General features: G+C 42.3%; 1 protein-coding gene across 2 annotated transcripts; it reads right to left on the bottom strand.

Annotated features, from left to right (window-relative positions):
• On the bottom strand, nucleotides 1–25,922 carry znf710b (zinc finger protein 710b). Of its 2 annotated transcripts, none has more exons than XM_071490119.1 (5): nucleotides 25,714–25,922; nucleotides 5,374–6,945; nucleotides 2,694–2,885; nucleotides 2,194–2,365; nucleotides 1–1,116 (listed from the first exon to the last, which is right to left on the bottom strand). In XM_071490119.1, the coding sequence occupies exons 2-5, from the start codon at nucleotides 6,901–6,903 to the stop codon at nucleotides 935–937; spliced, it is 2,076 nt and encodes a 691-aa protein (XP_071346220.1). In that variant the 5' UTR covers nucleotides 6,904–6,945; nucleotides 25,714–25,922; the 3' UTR covers nucleotides 1–934. The 2 variants fall into 2 exon arrangements, with proteins under 2 accessions (XP_071346220.1, XP_071346219.1); XM_071490118.1 differs by lacking the exon at nucleotides 25,714–25,922 and adding an exon at nucleotides 8,490–8,587.
• Nucleotides 25,923–26,712: the final 790 nt, after the last annotated feature.

The raw sequence follows: 26,712 nt of genomic DNA, 5'->3' as shown, positions 1-26,712 counted from the left end.
TCAATGAAAAAGTGCTTTGTATTGTTCACTCAGTAATTCAAAAACTAGAGCTGTATATTCACTACACGGGATTGATTATTAATGTAAAGCTAAACCATGTGAAACAAAAACAGGGTAAACACACTGCATGATGCAGAATCATTTGTACAGTGAGAGGGCTTGACATGCCGGCAACGTGGTTTTCTGGCATCAGCCAAAATTTGACAGTAGCAACTTTGGTAGTAGGTGCCCTGGTAAGAAGAAGACTACGATGTCCTGTGCAAAAAGCACAAACGCACTGAAAGACCAGCCTGTTTAAATTTCAAACTGAGGACTGGGCAGGAACAGGTATCGACAATTAGGAACTGTTTAGTAAGAGCATTCAAACCTATGAGTATGTTGTGACTATGTATCAAAAGTTCGATATACAGTGAGTAAATAGCTGACACGGTGGAAGCTTAGTTGCAAATGTATCTAGCTGGCACTTTCAGTCAAAAATATAAGGGCATACATTGGTTGTGAATGACAAAAATGGCAAAATGGTAAACAGTTTTCTATCACATCAAATGTAACTGATGGCTCTGCAACTGCAACATTTTTTCTTTTTTTTTTTTCTTTTCAAATAACTGATACATACACACAACATACAGATGTCACTGTCTGCCAGACAAGAGTCTTGGAGTTGGATCGCGTAGTAATCCCAAAAAAGGAGCTCCAGACCATGTCAACAGTTTCAGCGTCTCTGCTCTAAGCAACAGAGCTGAAACGTGTCCTGTGAAGTGTGTCTCCTTCCTGGCCTCCCATCAGAGTCCGGCAGTTCTGGCTCTTCTGGAAGGAGGCCATAACTAAAAGAAAACCCCTTCCCCAGAGTCTCCCAAAGCCTTGACAACAACTCTGTAATTTCCTTCTGCTTTGAGAAAAAAAAAACAAATCGTGTTTTCTGGTCCATCACCACTCAAGGTGTAGTGTAGCTGCTTGTATCCTTGCCAAAGTTGTAATACTCCTCCATGTCCTCCATGTTTGCTGTAGTGAGTTTAGTGAGGTTTTGGGAGCCACCGTTGTCCATATTGTCTGGTGATGTAAAGCTGAAGTTCTGTCCTTCATACTCCCCCTGGCTTTCCATTTCTGGAAGAACTTCTGAAAAATACAAAAAAAAAGTAGTATAAGGTACATTTCCAAAGCTAACACTCAGTACAATCTTTGCTGCCATGCTGAAGAAACTCCCAGGCCAATATTGCCATTAGGGTTGCCCATCATGTTTAACATTGCTTTCTTGCTTAAATGTGAACAGATATGAGGAGTTCTTGCCTTTAATTAATAGAATTAAAGTTAAAATCAATTCCATGTGACTGTGCTACAAAACCTCTTACTTTCACAGATATAGCTTTTTTTCAGTTTAAAAAAATATTATGATTCAGTAAAGCAAAAATCATAGTTGAAGTCTAGAAAAATACCCTTAGGTCATTTTGATTAAGAGTTTAGCACTCAAAAACAATTATCTGCTTAAACAGAAGTGTGTGTGCCATGTAAAAGATCAGATTTAATCAATAAGCAGGCAACCCCACAACTGTCACTGAACTCTGATTCTAATGCTGCTGAATTCTGGAAATGCACGACATCATGTTTCGATGTTGGTAATCAACAGTGAATGTCTTAGTCCAACAGTAAAACAATTATAAAGAACGTAACACACGAAGAGCAAGGAGCTTCAACAGAAAAGACGAGAAGTCAACAAAGCTGAGCTAAACAACACACATTATGAAACAGGCTTTGGTTGAGGTCAGCAGCTCAGGCTGAGTCCAGGGATACTGACGTATTCCGGCTGGGTTCAAGCCTACTTCAAGCCTATTTATTTTTGTGTGCACAATGACAATCAGAAACAATTATATATATTACTTCAAAACTAAAATTACAATTAAGCACTCACATATGATCTGTGTGCATGTGTGTATGAAAGACTGTGTTTCAGAGGTTTTTTGATGCTGGCTTCAAAGCCATCTGACCAGGACCAGGGCTGTAGCAGGTTCATTATCAGCGGGTACCTGATGGAAACTGTGCGATACCCCTTACGAATGGACAGGGGTGTAAAACCAAGCTGTTTGGATGTGAGGTTAGACATTGCTGATGAAAAGCTTGCTCATCTGATAAACTTTTGCTGAATAAAATCTAAGAATCAAAGAAAAATAAAGTGACAGTATGCACAGCCGTCCTCACCTTGTCCCTCTGGTGAAACGTCCATTCCATGTTTGACCTTCATGTGCCTGCTGAGGTTCCCCTTCAGGTTGAACTTACTGGTGCAGTAAGGACACTTGAAAGGCTTACTGCCAGCATGGAGGTGCATGTGGCCCAGCAGGTTGTACATTCTGTTGAAAGACTTGCCACATACCTGAAAAGAAAAATGACCAAAAATAATTTACAATAGTGACATTTATGAGCACTGACATAAACATGTCAAAGTAGTTACTGGCAGCTGGAAGTTAATGATAAAATCATTCTGCCTGACAACAGCTGGCTCCAACCTCTGGGATTTTTTCTCACTGTAAGAATGCGAATTTGACTTTACCAAAACCACTGACTCTCCTCTTCATATAGTACTGCTAACTTAAAACACATCTTATTTCACACCAAAAGTAATTACAAACTCTTACATTTGCGACTATCGCTGAGGATATAATCTTATTTTTTATTATAATTAATCAAGTTCCAATACTTGCCTTGCATTTGAATGGCTTGACAGGCAGGTGGACAATCATGTGGGTCTTGAGGGTCTGTTTCTGGATGAAGCTTTTGAAGCAGACGTGACACTGGAAAGGTCTAACGCTGTTGTGGATGAGCATATGCCTCTTCAGGTTGGCAGACAGGGTGAACTCTCGGGAACACACATCACACTTGTGGCCCTTCATCCCCTGCAGAGTCCACACAGAAGGACAGGGTTAATCATGCCAATATAGCAACGTGTACTGCAGTTTTTCCCCTTGTCATGTCTCTAACAAGTGTCTTGCAAGTGTGACAGAAGTGGATTAACCGCTTAATTGACAGGTTTTCAAACTGTGAAGGGGAGGTGTGAGAGACCTGAAGTAGGGTCGCAGAGGGAAAGACTAAGGCAAAACACTGAGGGAGGTGCCTGCTTGTGGTCTGAAAACAACTGGAGGTTAGTTATTGTAGACTGGTTTTCTGATTTGGCCTGTTTGTCAACATGGCCAGCAGCAACAGCAACAGTAGTGACTGTGACACACACTGTGACACACACAGGCTCACTGAAGCCTCCATTAGCACCTGATTACAAAAAACACTCTGTGAGTCATAACTCAGTCAAATCTGAACACACAGACATGATAGTCTGACGTCCATTTCTATTAAATGTCCAAAAATCTGTTTAGAAATCAGAAAAAAAAACTCTTCTTACAACTTACTAACAATAGTTATCTGTACAGCCATTGGTGTGTTGCAAACAGAAACTATTGATAGTTAATTAATGTTGCCAGTTTGCAACATAAATGGGGGGGGGGGGGGGGGGGGGGGGGGGGGGGGGGCACGGCATTCCTGTTGTACATGCAGCCCAAAGAGGAGGTTTCAATGTTACTCTAAGAGACAGTACGGCTTTTCAGTTTTCCTCATGCCATGTACATACAGTGTCAGGACAATGTAAAAAAAAAAAAAAAAAAAAAAAAACATTTTTCTGGGATGTCAGCAGTCGGTTCTGCTAAACATTTTAACCTAATGATATTCACATGCTGTCCGTGAGATGTTAATCTCTTTGACCATATAAAAATCTATGGCAGCCATTTTAGGTGTACCAAGAGGTTCCTCCAGTACAACAGCAGAAGCACTTTTTACCTGTCTTTACACTGCCGGTGTAATATTCTCAACCACATTCCACAGGAAATGCATAAACTTTGAGAAGCAGGTCACCAGAGCAGGTCACAAGAGCAGCTAAGGCCTTTGAAGGCTTGTCTACACGAGTGTGCTGCTGCACCATACACTCCACTCTGCAGTCAGTGTCAGCAGACAAAAAAGCGCCACTGAATGAGTGGATGATGGGTTAATGAGAAGAACAAATATGTATTACAGGTCACTAGTTGGTCGAGAGACAGTGTTTGCATAAGCAGACAAATCTGGCAGACTGTCAGTCCACCCACTGTCTGCACAACAAATGGGCTGTGTTGCCGTTGTCCACCAGGGGGAGCAGTGAGCAGACAGCGGGCTCAAATACAAGCCGCAAAGGGGAACATTTTCTCCACTGGGAATACAGACCACTCTCTCATTTCGATGATGATTGAGGCTTAGGAGTTTTGTTGTCCTGAAAGTCTTGGAATTTGGCTAAATCCTTAGAAATTCTGCGTTTTCATTTGTCACTGTGTGTGATTTCCCTTTCTCTCTCTTCCTCACCTGTGTGTGTGTGTGTGTGTGTGTGTGTGTGTGTGTGTGTGTGTGTGTGTGTGGGGTGTGTGTGTGTGTGAGAGTAATTGCATGCATGTGTGCAGAACAGGCAGGGGGCACTGAGCAATTACAGACAGTTCACTCAGACAAGGATTATAATGAGGAGTACATGAGGACGCCTGGTATTGTGTATGTACAGAATCAAACCCTTCCTTTACTGTTTGACTGTTTTTTCACAGGAAATGAAAAGAGATTTTTATGCAAAAGACTTTTTTTACAGCTAACAGAAGAAACGAGAATCTTGCAACAGATCAGTCCTGGTTTGTTAACATGAACAAAACTCAAATTTGTTGATGATGTCCACAAGAGTCACATCCTGGATCTTACTTTACTGAACAGTGAATGGGTGATAACCTATACTCAGGGTGACTGCACAAAAATTGACCACATTTCCTGATCTAGAACTACAATGATAAAAGCCTTAAAAAAAACTTTCACTGTCGTACGTCTTATGAAATGACTTCCTTATCTCTTCATTTTACTTTGATCAAACATTTACGGTTGGGTGCTGACGAGTCTATGTTACAATGGGACATTTTGAGGTTTTGTCTATTCTGACCTCAGAAAATCTCAAGATAAGTTTTTAGTCACAACAAAAATCCGACATAAAGACACAAAAGGATTCTGGACGCAGGATGGATGCCTGCCAGTGCTCTTACCTGTCTACTTCACCCAGATGTCAGTGAGTAAAGGACAGGAGATCGACTGCAGTGTGGCGTTTAGACAACAGAGGTGTGGTAGCCTCCCTTTGGTGATCCGACAGCACCTCCTTTTTTTCTTTTTTTTTTTTTGTATCTGTTCACTTTTGCTCTCCGCTATAATTTTTCTTACATGACAAGAAAAAAAACCTTAGCAGTCTCATGATCTGTATGTGTAACATTTACAGTGTGTCTGTAACTAGAGCAGTCGAGATGTCTGGGTGGGAGCAGAAGTGGCCGGCGGCGGTGTCAATACCTTATGAGTGAGTGAGTGCTGACGTAGGTGGTGGAGCTGCACAAACTCCAGGCCGCACTGGGAGCAGGTGTAAGGCCTTGGGCTCTGGTGCTTCAGGAGGTGGTTCTGGAGCTGGCTACGGTAGGCGAACGACTTGTTGCACTCGGTACACTGGAAGGTGTGGGGACCCTGGTGGCTGGTCTGGTGGCGTTTGAGGTGGGCGTAGGTAGGGAACTCCATGCCGCACTGCGAGCACACATGGCAGCGACCCCGCTCGTGCTTCACCTCGTGCGCTCGCAGTTCGCTGGGATAGGCGAAGCCGCGGCGGCAGAAGCGGCAGCTGTACGGCTTAACGTCAGTGTGTTGGAGCATGTGTCGCTTCAGGTGGCTGGTTTGGGTGAAGCCCTTCTTGCAGACGGTGCACTTGTGGGGCCGTGTACCTTGGTGGGTTAGCAGGTGGGTTTGAAGGTGACTGGGCTGCTTGAACAGCTTCCCGCAATGTGGACAGGCGTGTGGTTTGATGCCATTGTGGCCCAGGATGTGCGTGACCAGGTTGTATTTGGAGGTGTAAGACTTATCGCACATGCGGCACTTCCAGCGCTTCAGACCGTCTCCCACATCTACGCAGTAAGATTCGTCGATCTGGATGTTGATATCTAGCCGGTCTACTCTGCGACCTCCGTGCCGACGTGGAGGCTGGGGGTGCGGAGGCGGCTGGTGCTGCCCTCCTGCGCTCCCGTCTGTCCACATCATGCTCTGGCTGCCATCTTCGTACTCGCCCCCAATGGCCATTTCCCCCGAGTCATAGCTGCCCACTTCACTGGTCTGGAAGTAGCTGCTGATAGCTTCATCCTGCTGTGTGGGCTTCATCATGTTGTTCCCCTGGTGTTCTACCTCTTCTTCATCCTCTCGACCACCTCGACCATGGCCTGGCATAGGGCGCTGGCCCTGCAGTCCTCTGTGGCCCTGCTCCCCTCCCCTGTGGCCCACCTGAGCGGGAGGAGGGTGGCCGTGTGCGTTGGCTTGCTGCTGGTTAGTTACTTCCCGTTCACACTCTGCACAGTTCTTGTTGGCGCTTCTCAGGGTTGCTGGATCGACTTGTACTAAACCTCCTCTAGGAGCCATGTTGTTAAGCATGTGGACGCAGGAGGACATTCCAGAGTTCACCCCTTCCCCTTTTACATGGGATGAGGACACGTCACCACCTTGAAGGCTGTGGCGATCGGGGCCAACCATTTTCCCGTCCGGATGTTGCGGCGGCCCCTGCTGCCACCTCCTCTGACTGCAGCTGGGTTGCATCTGTCCGTCTTCTCCCAAGTTGTCTCCTAAGTAATCTCCGTTGGCTCCGATAAGCTGGTCTGCGTACTCGTAGTCGACTCCGTCTACTGGGGGTGCAGGGGACTCTTTTGGTTCACCGGTGTAGAAGCCGTTAGGTGCAATAGTAGCTCCAAACACTTCATTCTGGGAGATGAGACCTAGCACGGCGGCCTGGGCCAAGGACAGCACAACCACTGGATCTGTCTGTGTGCCTATGTCCACCAGCCTGGCCATTACCTTGGGCTCACATCTACCCAGGCGCCGGCTCGCCTCCTCCTGGAACAGAAAGAGACACACATGCAGATGGTCAAGACATCAGCACAGCAAGGAAGCGATTTATCTGACTCCAGACATATAGATGTCAAACTGAATTTGTTATAACTCATTTTATTTTGGGGGAAAATTTAAGTAGGATTTTTTTTCTCTGTCATCATAAGTTCTGCTGTGTCAGCCGATTTCTATGGTCCATCTCATGAACAAAAATGGTCAGGACAAGCTAAGCAAACAATCAGGAACACTACATTGTTTGCTTTTGAGAACTTATGAAAACAGCCCAAATTTGTCAACACAGGACACTTGGGTTATAATGAAGCTGTGTACAATCTCTATCAGAGTGTTTTGTTGGTTTTTTCTTTTAGCTGGTTGTGAAGAGAGAGAGAGAGAGAGAGGGTTGGAGAAAAAAAATGAGTGGGATTTTAAAGAGCCCTTTATGGCATCACTAGGAAGTGTACACATTTCCTCCTACAGAGACGAAGCTATTCCCCAAACACTTGTTCTGGAGCAGTCAACCTGAAACAAGACTGTCTAAAAGCAAACTTTTAGATCCAGTGACTGACACACAGCAACTATGAAAGACGCCATCCTGATTCAGCGTGCTAACCATGTATGGTGTGTGTGTGTGTGTGTGTGTGTGTGTGTGTGCGCGTGTGTGTGTGTTGTGGGGGATTAGATGGCCTACTGATCTACACACAACACACACACGTTCAAGTGCAAGAGAGGGAAAAAAAAAGAAAGAAAAAACTGAACAAGATTAGAGAAGAAACAAAAACAGAAGAGAGCAGAGAGAGAACAGAGGGGGGAAAGAGGAAAAAGCAGATACAGAGAGAAGGAGGGAGGGGGAGCTTAGAGCAGGCAAGAGTCTAATGGAGGGGAGGGGGGGAGAGGGAAAAAAAGAAAAAAGAGAAAATGAAAGGTAAAGGGAGAATGAAGGAGAGATAAGGAGAAGGGGGGGAGGGGAGGGGAGGGGAGACAGGAGGGAAGGAGGAAGGCTGTGAGAGAGAGAGAGAGAGAGAGAGAGAGAGAGAGAGACTGTAGAGAGGGAGGGAGGGAGGGAAGAGCTGAGTGAAAGAGTGAGAGGGTGAGTGTGAGGCAGCAGGCAAAAGAGAGCAAGAGGAAGAAAGAGAAAGAAAGATATGGAGAGACAGAGGGAGGGAGGGAGAGGCAGTGAGCAACCAGGAGACAGAGGGAGAAAGAAAATGACAAAATGAAAGCCAGACAGAATGAAAGATAAAAATTGTGAGGAGAAACAGATGAGGGAGAGGGAAAAAAAAAGAGGACTGAAGAAGAGTTGACAGAATCTCAAAAGAGGACAAATGGACAAGATGCTATTGAGTTAATACCAGAGACAATTCTTAATTAGTGAGAAATAAGAAATCCACAAATTGTAACTTTAAAAACAAAGAAAACCTGAAGAGAATCAAAGCATCTCTGGCAGCAGTTCTCTACCTGTCTTTCAGCCTCAGTGAGATCAAACCCGTGTTGCCCACCACCTCAGTGAACTACCACTTCAACATGCTACGAGTGAGAGCCAATAAACTCACCACGCTCCTCCTGCTGTGAGGTTTCAGGTGCTTTAAGGATCTCATTCTTCAGTGTGAGTGTTGAGTGAGAATAGGCTCTGTTCGTCTCCTATTTATACGTGGGGAGTGAGGGGAGGCGGAGCTAACACTGCCCGCCTCCAACCCCCCCACCCCTTCTTTTTCAACACAGTTTCGGTAGTGACTCTGATCACACCGGCACAAACAAACACGCAGCACAAACAAACAAACAAACAAACAAACAAACAAACATTCTCCCAACAACTGAGCATGTGTCCAGAAGGTTTATAAAGAAACACACAGCTCATACATCACTGACACACAAGGCTCCTTGATAGTCTGGTGATGAATGGGCTAAGTCACCTCAAAGTCACAAGACACACCAACAACAAAAATAAAACCAACATCATATCAGTCTGAAATTATGGATCCACCAGGCTGCCTCCCCCTCGCTCACCGGCATTTCCTCCATCTTCGTCCATCATTCTTTGTCTTTGTTTCTGCCTATCCCTGTCTGTCTGTCTCTCTTTCTTTATCTGTTTATTCCAGTGGCTCCATCTATTGCCGAGTCCTTTTCTGTGTTTCATCTATGTATCTCTCTTTCTCTCTCTCTCTCTCTCTGCCTCTGAATCTTTCACTCTCTCATTTATCAAGTAAGGTTTCTGAGTAGGGAAAAGTGTTGGAGGATTGTTTCATGCACAGACTGACGGATGCAAGTATGTGATAGGAGAGGAGAAGAAGAGAGGGGAGAGAAAGAGATGGAAGGTGACTGACAAGGAGATGAGCGAATGGAGGAGAGAGAGAGAGAGAGGGGAGGAGGGAGTGGAAGGAAAGAATACTGAAGGAAAAGAGAGGGGAGGGGGTGGAGGGGAGAGACAGAAAAAGAGAGAGAGTAAGAGACCGAGGGGGATGGGGAGAGTGGAGCAGAATGCGGTAAAAGAATAAGAAGAAATGGAAGATGGATGAAGGGAAGAAATAGACAAAATGAGAGTAAAGGGACAGAATAAAGGTATTTGTACCACTCGTAATGATGCATCAAGCAGCCCCACGAATCCCTCCCCTGTCCTCAACCACACACACAAACTGGGCTGCTGACTGACACCTCAGGAAACATCAAGGTTCAAGTGTGAAGAACTTTCATCTCTTTTCACAGCATCTCGCGACCGGCGTACCACCACGGAAATTAGGGACGCATAGAGAGATGAGATAGCCGTGGAGCTGTGAGATGGTGCCAATGGTGGCCTGGGAGGCCACAAAGGTCATGCATATCCTGCCAATAATGAAACTGAGACAACACAAAAGCGGCAAATTACCAAGTTGCAAACCATGGAGGGCAATCAGAAAATTGGCATCAAATTACTGACTGACACCCCAAAGAAATAAATAATAATAAAAAATATATTAATTAATAATTATACATTACACTATACGTACGAAATTCAACATGTTGTCTTGAATGTATTTAGCAGGAAACATGTGTGGATTGATGTCTGGGTGGAACTAGGGCTGCAACTAACCTTATGGATTAATCTTCCCATTATTTTCGTGATCTTGATCAATTAGTTGTCTGGTCTATAAAATGTCATAAAACAGTGAACATTGTCCCAGAGCCCAAGGCACCGTCTTCTGTGTGTCTTATGTGATCATCAGTACAAAAGAAGAAAAGAAACAGCAAATATTCACATCTTCACAGCTGGAACCAGTGAATTAAAAATGACTATATGTTAACAATAAACCCATTATCATAATTATTTCCCGCTTAATTCTCTATCAGCCAACTAATTAATTATCTGACTAATCGTTTCAGCACTAGAATAAACAAACCAAAGAGGAATTTATGTTGTTGTGATTTCCTAAGATGATGTGTCTTGTGAATGGACAGCTGATGTAATCGTAGACTGCGGTGTGCATTATTAATGAGTGTGTGACCCAATGCATGGTATGTTGAAGGTGTGTTCCCTCTACACTACGTTGTAAGGCCACAATATTAATTTCCATGAAGTTACCATCCTCCTTTTAGATCAGTCACACATCTTGTCATGTCACAGAACACAGCTGCAGTGATATCAGCCTGAGTTCAACTCCATCTTTAACACAGATGTAAAGACACTGGGTAGACGCCACATACTGCACATGATTACACTGTAAAACGCAATTCAAAAGGTTTTGCCCAATTAGAATTACAGCTAATATCATTGACTGATTGATAGAACATTGATCTGCAACACTTTTAATCATCAATTCATTGTTGAACTGATTTTATTGTACAAAAATGACAAAAATTCAGGTGTTTCTGCTTCTCAAACAGTAAATGTAACATGTTTTGGTTCTAGAGGAAAATATTATTTTGGCCACAAGGAAACTGATGGAAAATATTTTTATATTTTTGTTTCTCCCTTTGATTAGGTTGACTGTGCTGTTATATAAGAATACAAAGATAGCGTCATATATACAAAGTATATTCTAAAATTTGGGGTAATTTTTCTAATTTGTGGCTGTTTTGCACCAGTAGTGTTGGTGGGTAATATGTCGATTTCATTCTGAGTCTGTCTAATAGAAACTGCTACTTTTTGAGCCCAGATCTCTGCATATTTTAATTATCTCTTCTGCCATTAAAACGTGTTCCTCCTCATCTGCTTAGTGTGTTCCCCAATGTTTCATGTGAAAACACACATTCAGAAGTGCTGCAAGAGATGTAACAAGTGGTGCTATCTTTCCTCTACTTTCAGCTTCACTGATTTCCATGTTTTCAACTACAAAATAAAACTTTACACAAATAGCTAATGTTCTCTGTACACTACAACCCATCTCCTGCCAATCATAACCCAGTCAAGCAACAAAGGTTAATTACTTTTACTTTTTGTTTATAGTTGTAAAAAGCTCTTATTTTCTTCTATTTGACATTTGCCCATGATCGCAGACATACATTTTTCCACTACCAGGAAACTAATTGGATGATTTTCCAATGCACCTACACAACATGCCCGAGGGTGTGACTTACATCTCTCACCTAGTAGAGCTCCCACTCTCTTGGGTCTCAGTTTTTTGTCTTAGGTGATCAGACCACAGGCAGAAAGTTTAAGATATAAATAAAAACTTTACCCAAAATTAAAAGAGGACATATTGCATTGTCGTTGCACAATCCAACACAACGAATTTCCCAAACACATGTAGATTTGCACGTCACAAAAATTTAGTCTGCATCTGATGCATGATGCACAATAACCACTGCAAACCTGTAAAAGTGTATGATGAACAACAAGCTTTCACTTCTGTCACACTCAGTTTCCCCGAGATAACATCAGATGGGAGCGGGAAGTGAAATCTGACCAATTGTGGCCTATGAGAAACATCCTGATGCCAGGTATAAACTGTCCTCTGTCTCAGCTGGATGAAGACTCGCCCTGGAGATATATGGATCAAAGACACTGAGGAGGGACAGACAGACCTGGCTGCCTTTGACCTATGAACTCTATCAGAGAACCAGTGACAGACAGAATGGCCATGGCCGTCTTCGCTGGCAGCCATGTTAGCTCCACTGTGGGTCAGTCAACAGAAAACAAATAATCAACAGTTGTGCAAGTCTGATAACTGCTTATCAAGCAAAAAACATTTACTGGTTCCAGCTTTTTAAATGTGAGATACGATGGTTTTCTCTGCTTTAGATCAGTGAAAATTCTAAGTTTTTCGGGCTCATCAACTGGTCGATTATTTCTGGATTAATCAAAAGAATTAGAACTAATACCACTGACTGATTAATTGATGGATAGAACATTGATCTGCAACACTTTTAATCAGTCATTGTTGAACTGTCAAAATGACAAAAATTCAGGTGTTCCTGCTTCTCAAACTGTAGTAACATGTTTTGGTTCTAGACAAAATGTAATTATGGCCACCAGGAAACTGATGGAAATTGCCCATATTTTTGTTTTTCTTAGCCTTTGATTAGGTGAACTGTGATGTTAGAATGCAAAGATATCATCATATATACATAAGTACACTCTAAAATTTGGGGTAATTTTTCTAATTTGTGGCTGTTTTGCACCAGTAGTGACAAAATATCCCAGCACATTTGAAGACATTGCCTTGGGCTTTTTAAATTTTTTTGTAATGTTTAGGACTAAATGATTATTTCTGGATTAATCAACTATTTGATAACAACATTTGCTTAGATTTGTACTCACAGTTCTCTCACATTATTTTGTTCATTTGAGACCGTTTCTTTTTTTTTTTTCATTTTGCCTTTGGGCAAAGATCCTCTACAGCTACTCGTGTTTAAACAACATTTAGTATTGGAGAACCTTGGCTTCTTTGATAAATGGAAAAAGGGTTTGGTAGAAAAACATGTTTATATTTCCCATAGTAGGGTACCATAAAAGTATAATTTTGGTAACTGTAAGGAAATTCAGTTCCCAAAGTGTTTTCTCCATTCTGTATTCCCTTTTCAATTTTTTAAACAATATCTTCAATCTTATTTCATATTGAAACACAGGACTCCCCAGACAAGGTAACAATCTTATAGGTTCATGTTATGACAACCAGTTTTAATTGTAACAACTTCATTTCTGAGAAATCAGAGACACACAGGTGTTAATTCTATGTACTGATGATTTAACCAGGAGATTTTTATGCCAATCCAAGTTGTAGAAGTGCTTCAGCTGTGAGCCATGTTACATTTTCTATAGAGAAAATGAATGGGACTATTACATCCAGGACCATGGGCACCCAGAACAGCTCCTCCCACTTTGCAACTGTATAGCACTGAATCATTTTTAAGCCTTACCAGGCCAAGCAGCAACACTTCAGCTGCGCAGAAGGAACAGCTCAGTTTGCAGGAGCTGCCTGTGAAGTACGAACCCGAGAGGTGAGGCAGTCACCTGGTCCGTCTAGTTTACATTCCCCCGAGGATGACAACTGTCATTTGTAGTTGTTTTGTGGGCCAGCAAGTTAGCCACTTGTTGAATATGAGCAAACAGAGGCAACCATCATGTTGGGGTAAACAGCTAGCTTGGGGGTAGATTGTTACAGGAGGGCACATAATTAGAATTTGGGTTAACGATAATAACAAAGGCCGGTAAATGGCACCATAGATGGACGGGGTAAAATAAGAAACAAATATGAAGTGATAGTCAGGGAAGCTTTTTGTTCCAAGTGCAGCTTTTATTCCAGAAATATAACAGTTTCTACCCCAACCATGTTTGTTTTTCTGTGATAGAAAACAATTTTTAAAATAAAGTTTGTATCATAAATGGCATGGGGGAGTGTAGTAAACAACAGGATAGAGAGAACAGAGAACATGGAGGAAAGGGGAGAGGGAAAGGGAGAGAGAGAGAGAGAGAGAGAGAGAGAGAGAGGGAAACGGCAGAGGACAAAATGGGGCGTAATAGAGGAAGCAGAGAGAGAGAGAACAGATGATTGCATGGAATGAAAGAGGGATTGAAGGGGGAGGGAGGGGAGGAGATAAAGAGAACGGAGATGGGAGGGGGAGTGAGTGAGCAAGTGAGTGAGTGAGTGAGTGAGTGAGTGAGCGAGTGAAATGGAGAGAGGAGAGAGAGAAAATGAGAGGCAGCAGTGGGGGAGGGGACGATGTAGAGGGAGAGCAAGAGAAGCAAGAGAAAGAGGGAGAGACTGAGAGCGAGACAGAAAAAAGAGAAAAAAGGGAGAGAGAGAGAGAGAGATGGGGCAGGGAGCAACGTGAGAGCTAGAAAGAGAGAGGGAGGGAGGGGCAGTGTGCAACGTGAGAGAGGAAGAGAGAAAGAAAGAGAGGGAGGCAAAGAGAGAGAGGAGAGGGAGGGGTAGAGCGTGATGGAAACCGAGAGCAAGACAGGAAAAAAAAAAGGGGAGAGAGCGAGAGAGAGGGAGGGAGAGAGGGAGGGAGACAGGGAGGGAGGGAGGGAGAATGAAAGGGGGAGAGAGGAGGAAAGAGGAACAGAGAGAGGGGGAGGGGAAAAAGAGCTAGAGCGAGAAAAACAGAAAGAGGTAGAAAAAAATAGGGAGCGAGTGAGGGAGAAACAGCACAAAACCTATCTCGCTCTATTTTGAGGTTTCACAAACATGGCTGCAGCAAAAGGAGAAGAAGAAGAAGAATGGTATTGTTGGTTTTTACAAGTCCTCTCTCTTGGACACACACACACAGACACAGACACAATATATCAGCATCAGCTGTAATCATCCATGTTAATCACTGTAGGTTGAAAGCAGCTCTATTCAGGTATGATGCGATGTGTCCACAGTCCTGCTAAAAGGCCCCAGTCTCTCACTCTTCACAACCACGACAGCACTCAGCACTACAGTCGAGCTGATAGATGAGCTGCTGTTATCTTATCACAGGTAGATTGATACCAGTGTACTGCAGGGGTGAGACAACCGTGCCCCTGCATCGCTCTCCTCATCTCTTCCTTGTTCCCATGGATTTAGTGAGTTACAATGTGGGCTACATGGTGAGTCCTGTTTTTTTAACCTAAATTTGTTTAAATTTTGACAAATTGGCAGCAGTAAAAAGTATGTCAAGTCAGCCATCAGCAGTTCCTGTTTGTAGTGTAGGCAAGGATGCACAGACAACTATTACCAGATTATTGTGACACTGGATAAAGTAAAAAATGTGATAAAGCTCAGGCATGTTTTCGAGTTATAAATAGCAACTTTTTGCTACAAATTCTAATGATTTCTTATGGACATTTATTTGCAGTGGACATCAGAGATAATGATATCCTCGGAAAGTGTATGTCACAGTTAAAATATGTACCATTTCTCTGTGTTCAGGTTTGACTGAGTTGTGGCTCAAAGGAGGAGTGCGACTTTCAATGCAAATTGTGACAAACATTTCATATTTTGTCCACTGGACACTGGTGCAGTATAATGATGCACTGATTCCATACACAGGCCCGATATCAGCCATGCTACTGAGCTTTTAAGTGGATCGTGTATTTGCCGACTGCTCCACACCAAATGTAGTTTCTTTTTAAATGTAATTCTTTCTTTTTAACCATTTCTTACATTCGTTCAGCCTTTGCCGGTCACCAGCTCTAACTTAGAACCACAGAAGTCCCTGATGTAATGTTACTTTACATAAAACAGGTGAGTTCAAAAAAGTGAGGTATATAGATTTTAAAATTTGGGGAAAAGAGAGCACTGGTATAGCACCAGTACTCAGTATCATCAGATAACCCAAGTTGAGGTATCTGAATGAGTAGAGAAAAAGTTTCATCAATTCTTTAATAACTAAATTTTAGTTATCAGTATCAAAAATATTTATGATTCTGCTGCATGAGTGAAAAAGATGTGCACTGGAAGCATTGAATGATCAGGTACAATATGTGCCCACATTTTAGATTGAAGTGATATTGATAGTCTTAGAGGGCAGACAGATGGCAGAGTTGGAATATATGACACATTGTCATTTTATGCCTTCATAGGGCACATGATAGAGTATACTGAATACAGAAGAATAATACACAATAAGAGAATACACAAGAGGAGTGGACTTCACCCAGGAACATTTTTGTAATATAAGAGTCTGGATTATTAGTTTGGATGCTAGAGCACAAAGAAGGAATGGAGTGGACCTTTTTGGCTGTATTTTAGAGCAAACTTCCCAACATAACCATTATGATATTGTGTCAGACTCAGCACTGCTATATTTCTAGCTGAAACCCTGATAGTGTGGATCTAGAGAATTTAAGAACCTTTCACCGCTGTCATTTGTTTCAGTCAGAAAGTGACCCCAGCAGCAACAGAGGTTCACCCACCATCTCAAGTGACCACTCTGAAAGGTGAAAGTGTCCTGACACACTGAGCTGACCCCAAAGAACTAGGGCCAACACACACGGACTGACCAAACATCCTGCAACAGAGGACAGCAGCAAATACTATGGCTGGCAGCCTGTTTGAAGAGATAACAATTAACAACAATTACTAATCAGGACTAAATAGTCAGTTAACCATGCTGAGCCTCTCAATCTGCCACTCAGTGAGGCTGCTCAATGTTTAGGCTGCAATTCTAAAAAAGAAACTATTTTTGTTTTTGTTTTTTTGGGAAGGAAGAGTAGATGCTGCTTCCTGAAGGTGACAGTCACTGAAGTGCAGTTTCTACAGCGGTGGTTCAGGTGCGCATTAAGTGTGAGTGAGGGCAGTGCTCCAAGTGGCTCTGCCAGTTCTCTTCTCCTTATTCCTACTCAGTGGCCCATGTGTTGTGTTGAGTGTCACCATAAACAGGACAAAGTTTGTGCACACTCACTAAGCTTTTTACAGCTTCCATTAGGTTTGTATGGACCCTTGTTACACACAAACTTTTTCTGGCTGAATATACATAGATGCCTTTTAACTACAAACACTAGAATAATGTTCTGTATATAAATATTTCCATAGCTTCTCATATTACAGACCCGCTTTTAAATGTTCTGTTCAGGGACATTTTGTTCGAGCATCTACTACTAGAACAGTAAATTAGCCACCACACACTTCATGTTTTGTCTTATTCGGGGAACATAGTCTGAACTTGTCCTCTTCTCCTCGAGGTTAAACATGTGAAAGGTCACATGAAGTTCACTTTCACATACACACACTAACATTCAGTGGCAAGAAGAAGTAAGTTTGGAATTACCTGCTTTTTTGTTTTTAAATGGTCATAAAATGTGATCTGATCTTCATCTAAGTCACAGGTATAGACAAACAAAGTGCTACTTTGGCCACGAAACATTCACAGTGCTGGTGAAAAAAAAAAAAAGAAGTGAACCCGTGGATTTAATAACTGAGCACCTCCTTTGGCAACAATAAGGTCAAACGAGCTCTTCCAGTAGCTGCTGATCAGACCTGTTCAATGCTCAGGAGGAAGTGGACTGCTTCAGCTCAGCCATATTCTCAGCATGTATGGTGTGTCTTCAGGTCATGCCAGGGCATCTCTATAGATCAAGGTCTGGGCTCCGATTGGTCCACTCCAACAGGTGGATTTCCTTAGTTTGAAGTCATTCTGTAGTAGATTTACTTTGACGCTTTGGGTTCAACTTTTACTGAGCTTCAGCAGGTGGACAGACACGCTGACATGATAGATAAGATAATGTCAGCGTAGATAACTTGATAAACTTGGGAATTCATTTTCCTCTCGATGATGGCGAGCTGTCCAGATCCTGAGGCAGCAAAGCAGGATCAAATCAAGATGCTCCCTCATCTGTACTTCACTGTTGGGACGATGTTTTCATGTTGGTATGCAGCACCCTTTTTACACCCTACATAGTGCTGCGTGTTCTTGCCAAACAATTCAACCTTAGTTTCATCACTCCATAAAACATTTTCCCAGTAGTGTTGTGTGGTGCCAAGATGCTCTTTGCAAGCTTTGGACACGCAGTGATGTTTTTGGAGAGCAGCAGGTTGCTCTGTGGTTACTCTGTGCAACCATGCACCATGAGCGTATGGTAGACTTGTGAACAGAGATGTTAACCAGCTGAAATGATTCCTTTAAGCCTTAAGCCGTTATTCTGGGCTTCATTTTTACCTAACTGATCATTCTGCCTTTGGAGTCATCTTAGCTCGACGCCCACCTCTACAGAGAGTAGCCACAAAACTATCTCGTCTCCATTTATAGACAGCTGGTCTCACTGTGGGTTGATCAGTATCTAAACTCTCTGAGATGACTTTGTAACCCTTTCAGCTTTATGCAAACCATCAGTTCTTGATTGTGAGTCTTCTGAGATCTCTTTTTTGCGGTGGTTCACATCAGCAGATGTTTCTTGTGAATAGCAAACTCAAACTCCAACCTGGTTTCACAGATTGGACTCCAGGTTTGATAACTCCCGACTCTGGTTAGGTTTTGTTCATGTCATTAGCCGAGGGGTTCAATACTTTTTCATGCCTACACTGTAAATGTTTGAAAGATATTTTCAATAAGGACAAGAACAATACAATTGTATGTGTTTGTTCATTATTGTAACTTAGACCATGTTTTAAGACAAAATTATAAATAAATGCAGATCATTCCAAAAGGTTCACATACTTTTTCTCGCTCTTATGAGAACACATAAAAATAAACTCTACTTAAATAAGTATGGCGTTGTTTATAGTCATAGTATTACTGTATAGTGGAGGAGGTTTGAGGTGTAGCTAAAGTATATTGGCCACCATTTGTAGTGACAGTAAATACCTGTAAATATTTCATTATACTACAGCATGAGAAAATTGAAAGATCCACACTTTCTTTCTACATATTGTAAAAAATTAAGAAAAACCCTGAATAAACGTGGCCCTTAACAAATGTAAATGCTTCCATACAGGGCACAGAGGGCGTGCACAAAAATGATGTGAACCTTGTGCTCTGGCCATCACAGTCACCAGATCTTAAAGCGATCAGGTTTCCTTCAATACTACATTTTTCCCAACCACTGAACTACCGTATTCCTACACAACGGTGCACCTACACACTGTTTCTGAGTGAACAAGAAAGTGCTAAACTTTCGGTGGGCGCCTTTTAAAAGTGTCTAAAACATGTTTCTTCCTGTTGGCCCCATCCACAGCAGCACATCGCTCTGCTAGTGTGCCGTGTTTCTTGCTGCCTCTCCAAACTTGTGGCGTACTGATCCGAGTCTACTCCGGGTAATACACTGACTGTGTATAAGTACTTCACACAACCCCATGTCAAACAAGCCGAACTATCACTTTAACCTTGTATACATTTTGGTGCCCTGAGAACATTAACAGGGCAAAGAGAGTTATGTAAAATGCACGTCACGCAGGCTCCACAGGCTAAACTGAATCACGGCCAACATCTCAGATTTTGTGAACATTTATTTTAAAAAGTGCACTGTGAAGGGAGGAAGCCCTCTCCTTACACACACGAAGCCCAAATCAACAACAGCTCTGGCACATTAATTGCTAAACTAACTCTATTTCAAATGGTTGAATCAAAGCTATGAGTACTGAGGTCGAGCACCACTGGCCGAGGAGTCTCCCCGTATTGACCTGTACTTGAGTGACCCATAAACGTCTCACGTTTTACTTTAAATTCCCCAGAATTAAGGAAAATTGAAGTCAAAAGAATCAGGGCAGTGCTCACTTCCTTGTGTTATAGTTCTTTTTCCTGTTATGGGCACCAATAATAGAAAAAAACAAAGTAATATGGGAAAAAATTTGATTTTGATCTGAAACCACTAGCATCTATGATATATGCCATCACAGGATACAGCAGGTGAAACTGGCAGATTTAAGGTATCACATTTGCAACGCTTCAGGCAGGTTTACAGTATGATATATTTATGACGAGGTGTCCTTTGGGAATAAAGTCCCAAATTCCCTAAACTGTGGTATGTAAGCTGTTCTTCTATCCCATATCTATCCTCTCTTTAAATGTGAGAGAAAATGGTTTCATGTCACTGTCCTTATGTTCAATTTCTCATTCATTCATACAGATATGAAAGAACAGACATAAGCCTGGCTTTACTCAGTGTTTAAGAGGTCATCAATCCAAACCAACCTAACAGCATTAAAACATCGGTCCCAGGTTCAGTTTTATTCCTACCATGTTTCACCCTCATGTCACAAATTCACCTGCAATAGCACGGTAAAATATCAAGGTACGAAGCTATCGAACAGAATCACTTTGAGAGGAATTATGAGAAAAAATTTAAAGTCTCAATAAACGTCAGCTCTGCTGCTCAGCTAAATGCTGCTGTGGGCCTACCATTTTGTTCCAATGCTTTGTAACTATCAGTTTCAAACTACATCACTCCTTTCTCCTCCTCTCTCCCATCACTCGTTCCTCACGTTTCCATGGAAACACCCCCTCCCCTATTCTCTATCCCCCCCCCCCTTTTCATCACTTCCTTCTTATCTTTTCTCTGCCAGTATCATCCCTATCACTCCTTCACTGATCTGTTGTTCCCTGTCCAGCCAAGTTCTCTCTAACATGTTTTTATGCACACGTGGCACAGTGATCTGGATCAGCATATGAAATAGAAAATGTCACAGACAGGACATAACCTTTAGCACCGCTGCATGCAAAGTATTTAGTGAGTTATGGTGCCTTTGCCAAGTCTTGAAGATGATAAGCTTATCTGTACTTTCTACTAAAAAAATCACAATCTCAAGCTGCTAAAAAGATTCTCATTGCACAGTGTTAAATTGATTAGGTTTATTGACATGAAATTAAACAGTAACTATTTTGATCAATCTTTTCTTAAGTTAAAAGAAAACAAATGTTCATGTTCATGTTTCTGAATTGTGATCATTTTCCTTTGTCTTAACATTATACTTAATTAAATATTTATATGTTTTAGACAAATCAAGACATTTCACGACATCACCTTTGCAAACTGTGATGGGCATTTTTTTCTCATGTTGTACAAACCAAACAACAAATTGTTTAATGATTAATCAATGAAATCATCGGCAGATTATGCGATTATGAAAATAAACACTATCACAGCCATAAAATGTACTGACCCTCAACACAAAAAGTCAGTTGTAAATTTTAGCCTATTTCTATAGAATGCTGGCTTATAATAATTTAATAGCCTGGTCGGATTTATTGACTGTCATTTCTAGCACTTGCAGCATTAAATATCTGTTTAATGCGAACTGATTTACATGGCATTCTGGCTCTATGAGTTTCTGTATCACAGCTAATTCTCAGCATCTTGCACACACACACTGAGACTGAGCCAGTCTGACAGCGCTGTCTGAGGACTGCATCCACTGAGGCAAGTTGTGATGATAGTAATGAGGTGTATGTTTTGTTTAAAAAAATTAAAAAAAAAACAACTTTGGGATTTGGTGGTTTAAAAAAGAAACCAAAAGAGATTCAACTCGCAACTTTCTGATCCAATTCTCTTGTACAACTACTTTTCACCCATTCGTGGCCTCAGTGTAAACTCGATATCAGCAATAACAGCTGAGGAACACCAGGTGTCCATCAAACTAACAATGTTAAATGGCTGAACTGTCTCTGACTTCGTCAAGCATAACACCATCCATCCACAGAGGTGCAGCTAAACATACACCACTAACTGTAAAACTACTCATAACTAGCTCAGCATCGCTGGCCCGAGTACGGCACAACAACAGCCACAGACACAGAGACACTGTGAAAGGACAGAGAGGGAACGAGAGAACGGGAGACAGAGACAGTGAGAGAAAGAGACAAAACAGATAAGAGTGGACATACAAATACACACAATGCATGCACACACATACACACACAGCTAAAATTACATTTAAGAGGGCATGAACTAGGCCACTGCTCTGCATTATGCTGGAAAGTGGTAGTTAGCTAAGTGAACAGGGGCTTGCAGAGACCTGAAGGCTAAAGGCTAACACTGGTTGCATACTGTATACTCAACACTATATCATGTGAGCCCAGATGATTATGGTCCAACCATGTCTCTATACAGGGACTAATAATCTAGATACAATAATAATAAAGGAGGGGGGAAAAGGAGAAAAAGATAAGCAGTCATCTGAATATTCAAAAAATAATTTCAGCCATAAAATAATTTGCAGATTGTACAACACCATGTTCTGTTAAACTGCAGCAAAACAACTTCAACACTGCTAATCTTTTTCACGCAGAGAACTTGGCAGGACTTAGGAGGACTGACATGTACAAACCGACTCACCAGACAACTAGTAACAACTTCACACAGCAAAAGCTGGCACGGACATCATTTAGCCAGACCAGCAATGAGACCAAAAGTGACAGGCATGACTCGCACCTAATAAGAATTACATACTGGAGTTGTCTGTTCAATGCTCCTTCTGTATACACTCCATGAAGCAGACTTAAAATTCATAAAAGGTATTTTGCATCAAAATGATCAATGACGGTTATATTTAGTCTAAACTTATCCACGGCAGTCCATCCATTAGTTGTTGTGATATTTCACTTAGAACTGAAAATGCAAACCTCCTGGTGGTGCAAGAGGAAAAGTCAGGTGATCATCAAAGTCACAGTGGTTCATCGTCTGGGGATCATAAATGGCATGAAAAATCCATGACAATCCAACAGCTGTCACTATTGTTTTTTTAAATAACAAAAATATCAGCCTTATGTTGGTGCTATGGGACAATTCAGAGGATCACCAAAGTCACCGTGATTCATCCCCAGGAAACTGAACATGAACATCAAATTTCATGACAAATCATCCAACAGTTGTTGAGATATTTCAGTCTAGACAGAAGCGGCGAACCGATAGACCAACACTGCCATCCCTAGAGACATGCTGCAAGTATGACTTCAAAATGTTGCTGACAGTTGCTAGATATCATGTAAAATAAAGGCTGTTTAGGAAAAATGTTCCATCAATCTTATTAAATCATCAATAACAGACACAAGGTGGGTTCCCATTCACCTGTTTTATTGTTTTTGTGTTGGATCAGAATCAGGTTTACTCACATGCTTCTTAAAAGTCAGATAATAATAAGTTGTATTTGTCATTGATGAATATAGACCAAACTGTCAGCTTGCTTCAATATAAGTTAAATTTGGAGATGATTTTAACAATTCATCATCACAGGCCATTTTTACAAAAGGCCTAAGCACTGTGGCATTTAAACAGGCCTACACACTACACTCACACAGCACATACAAACAAACTGCCATTACACTCTAGAGGTCGTTCAGCATGGCTGTAACCAACAGGCCCTACACTACACATTAGGCCTTTGTGCTTCGAGAAACATCAGCCTCTTTTTTTTTTTAACCCTGCCTGCAGCAAAGCCAAGCGCTGCAATGTGCTGACACCATCATCAGCTATTCTAAACCTTTAACCACAGCTATATTCCCACATCCAGATAAAGAAAGGATGGAGTAAAAAAGAGAAGAGAGAAGAGATGTGTCTAATTTTCAGTGTCTGCAAGGATGACTTTTTTTTTTTTAAATTAAGTTTAATACTGAGAATGTCCTGACATGCTTTCTGTTTGGCCCTACTGGACCTCATTCAACACGGTCACCCTGCCACTGATGATCCATGGATGAATGGCTTATGATCCCTCGTGTAGCATACAGATTGTGTCGTAGCAGTGGCAGCGTAATAACACATTATCGATCCAAACTTGGAGAAATTCATTCATCACTGTATGACTGAAGCCAAGAAGTAAAAAAAAAACCCTGCACATTTATACTTGGAGGCATAAATTGTGCAGACAAAGTATGAGTCTGAATTGTTGAGAACTTGCCAGTGCTTTTTGTTGATCTTGACAAATTTTCAGGGCACCATTATCAAATTGGGTTATGGGATCTTCATGCATAATGTCTAATAGTATTCTATCACAATCAAGCAATGGTTCAACACCATAAACAAAGGAATCTGGTCCATATACCAATAAACAATGCCTGTATCAGTAACCACAATGCATGAAAATCACAAGGCAGAACAAATTCACTAAGATGGTTCATTAACACAAGGTTAACACAGAGGACAACAAATATAGCAGCAAGCTGAGAGACAGCAAGTTTGCAAAGCAAATTAAAAATTGCAGAGATGCCTTCAAGCAAAAACAGACTGAAGAAGTTATCATCAAAGAGTTGAAGTCAAAGAGCCTCAAAACTGTATTCAGGCAGGCAGGGCACAATTCAGAAAAACAGTACAGTAAAAGACAAGAGATACACTATTTAGAAGACAGAGGTGAAGGTGGACTCTACATAGAGGAAATACCAGGTCAACATCACCTGACAGACACCCATGAGCCAGAAATGAGGACCAAAAATGGCTGGACATGCTCAACTTAAGAGCTGCAATGAAATAGGATCCCCTGACAAAAGGCTACAGTAACACTAGAAAAGGGTGAGTTGGACAGCAGTGGTTGACGCCCTACACTCCTTGGGCACTGAGATGATTAAGTCAGTTAAAAGTGCCATTTCAGGACGCTAGTCTGCTCAAACAGCCATCAGAAATGGATCAAACAACGCAAACAGTAAGATCTGCAGCATGAATTACAATCTGCATGGCAGTGATACCTTGGTTAAGGATGCTGAGTCATCTGAATATTTCCATCTAAATGACCATCAATCAGATGACCCACAGACCACAAGGGGAGGATGTCTTTTTAATTACTGCCAGCCACTGAAGTGCACTGACACTGAACTGCATCAGAGCACATCTATAGGCCCCGGGCTGCCAACTGGTATGCACAGCATGCAGCTGCCTCGCTGCATGCAGTGCCCCGTCCACATTATATGATTAGACACTGCATGGCAGGTATGCATGGGTAGGCAGCAGTGTTATTACTCGCTCCGTCTTTGCATTTCATTACATTAAAATGCCACTACAGCACTCCACGATGAGGGGTACATATGCAGACCCAGACGGCCATACAGGACCATCACATACTTCCCATGGCAGCTAGTGCTGAGATGCACTGCCCTCATTAGTGCAGTGGAGGATACCTGTGGCCTATCAATGATCTCTGACAGAGTCCGAGTGAGGAGTCAGCCGACTGGTGATAGCCTGCCTCCCCCAAAGGAGCGGGCAGCCCGGGCTACAGGTTATCTGCTGCAGTGCATCTCCCCGGTGCGGCGCCGTGTCAAAATATCCCCTCTGTGCAGAGTTGTGACCAGAAATGTGGCCTCGACCGCGCGTTTCGCGCACCAGAGCGGACGGAGACGAGCGTTATCTTTGCACCGGGATTGTGGACACTTTTGTCAGCTCAAAATAAACCATTATCCCCTCCCACCCCCGAAAAAACCCTGCGCTGTTTCTTTAAAAAGAAACACCCGACAACTTAACGCCGAAAACTTTGTTCAAGACGGGCCTAAGAGACATCTGGGCCTCCGCTGTCTCGGCGTGAGGAGGTGGGCTGTGTGTATGTCCGGGCTGTAGACTGGTGATGGGCAGACCCGGGCCTGGTATAGCCCCTGCTCCTTTATGCGCCTCTCTCCCCACTCTCTCCATCCCCCTCTCGACGCCATCTGTTTGTGGCATGAGAGAATGTGGAAGTAAAAAAAGAAAAGACGACATTTTGACTGTAGTTGCTGACCTACATCGACCATTTGTTTTCGGCACGGCGTGGAAACCCGCACCCAAAGACGCCCGTCCAAAACGCAGAGGCGGTAAATAATCGCCACACATTAGTCGCATACATTTTCATACTCCTGGTCAGGAGGAATTTAATAAGTTACGGCTGAAACACTCCTCCTCCTCCTCCTCCTCCTCCGCCTCGCCGGGCCGGACAAGTCCCCGCTCCGGCGGCACATATATCCTCTCTATTACCGCCAAAGCAAGAGAAACAGAAAACCTGAACTCACCTGGTTCCAAAATCGGTTTATGGTGGCGACGTGACTGAGGTTAATTTTAATATGGGAAAAACTGTTACAACGGCGGGTCCCCGTTGTGTGTAGCAGGAAGGAGGGAAGGGAAGAGGGGCTGACGTGAATGAATAAACAACTGAGCTCCTCCTCAGCGCCGCAAGTAAAAGGCGGACTGTGGCTGACTTAGTGCAATTCACCACCAGCCGCATAACATCATCTTTATGCGAGAGTTTACTGGTTGATATTGATGAATGTCTTTTCTTTCTTTCTTTTTTCTTTTCTTTTTTTTTTTTGACCGGCCTCAAAAGCTATGGTATCGGCTGTTAAATCCAGCCTGGAGGCTTTGATTTGCTGTTTTAAAGAAATACTTGGTCTTTGGATAATTCTCTAGTTTTATATTCGTGTCATTTTTATTTTAATATCAGGCAACAAACCCGTTTTTGTTTTTGTTTTTTTTACTGTAAAACACATCATTTACACGACAATAACTAAAACCACCAGGTGGCACTGTGTCCGCACCTGGACAACAGGACTGGAGGTTAGCATGATGGTTTTAGGTATAGATGGGTCCCCTGCAGACCAGTCTTCAGACATATAAAAATACTTTGGTTTGAAGAAGAATAATTTGTCTGACATTATTCACCAAAAAAGTTTAATCAACTTACTTACAATTTCTCCCCGCCTCACCGAAAAACTCACAATCTGTGAATATGCAACTAAAAAGTCAATTCTCAGCGTAGGTTATGTGAACTGAATGAAGTTTCTACATCACACCTGTGAAAGTTTCATACTGGACCATGATTGGCTTTAAAATTAGTTGTGATTTCACAAAATGATGCATATTAGATTTAAGGTGAGCAGAGAGAAACCGTCCTGCTTCATCAGATGAATGTGCAAACAGCCTAACTTTAAACATACATCACTCTGCAAGATGAAGGTTATGAGATGGGGGAGGGACACTTCAGAAATTTAAGCCTTAACCCCAAAATGCAGTGG

This window comes from Trachinotus anak, unplaced genomic scaffold (assembly GCF_046630095.1).
Source record: "Trachinotus anak isolate AG129_WGS33_773 ecotype Australia unplaced genomic scaffold, CSIRO_AGI_Tana_v1 ptg000011l, whole genome shotgun sequence".
Classification (NCBI taxonomy): Eukaryota; Metazoa; Chordata; class Actinopteri; order Carangiformes; family Carangidae; genus Trachinotus; species Trachinotus anak.
Note: the sequence above shows the minus strand (reverse complement) of the source record. Positions and strands in the feature narration are given on the sequence as shown.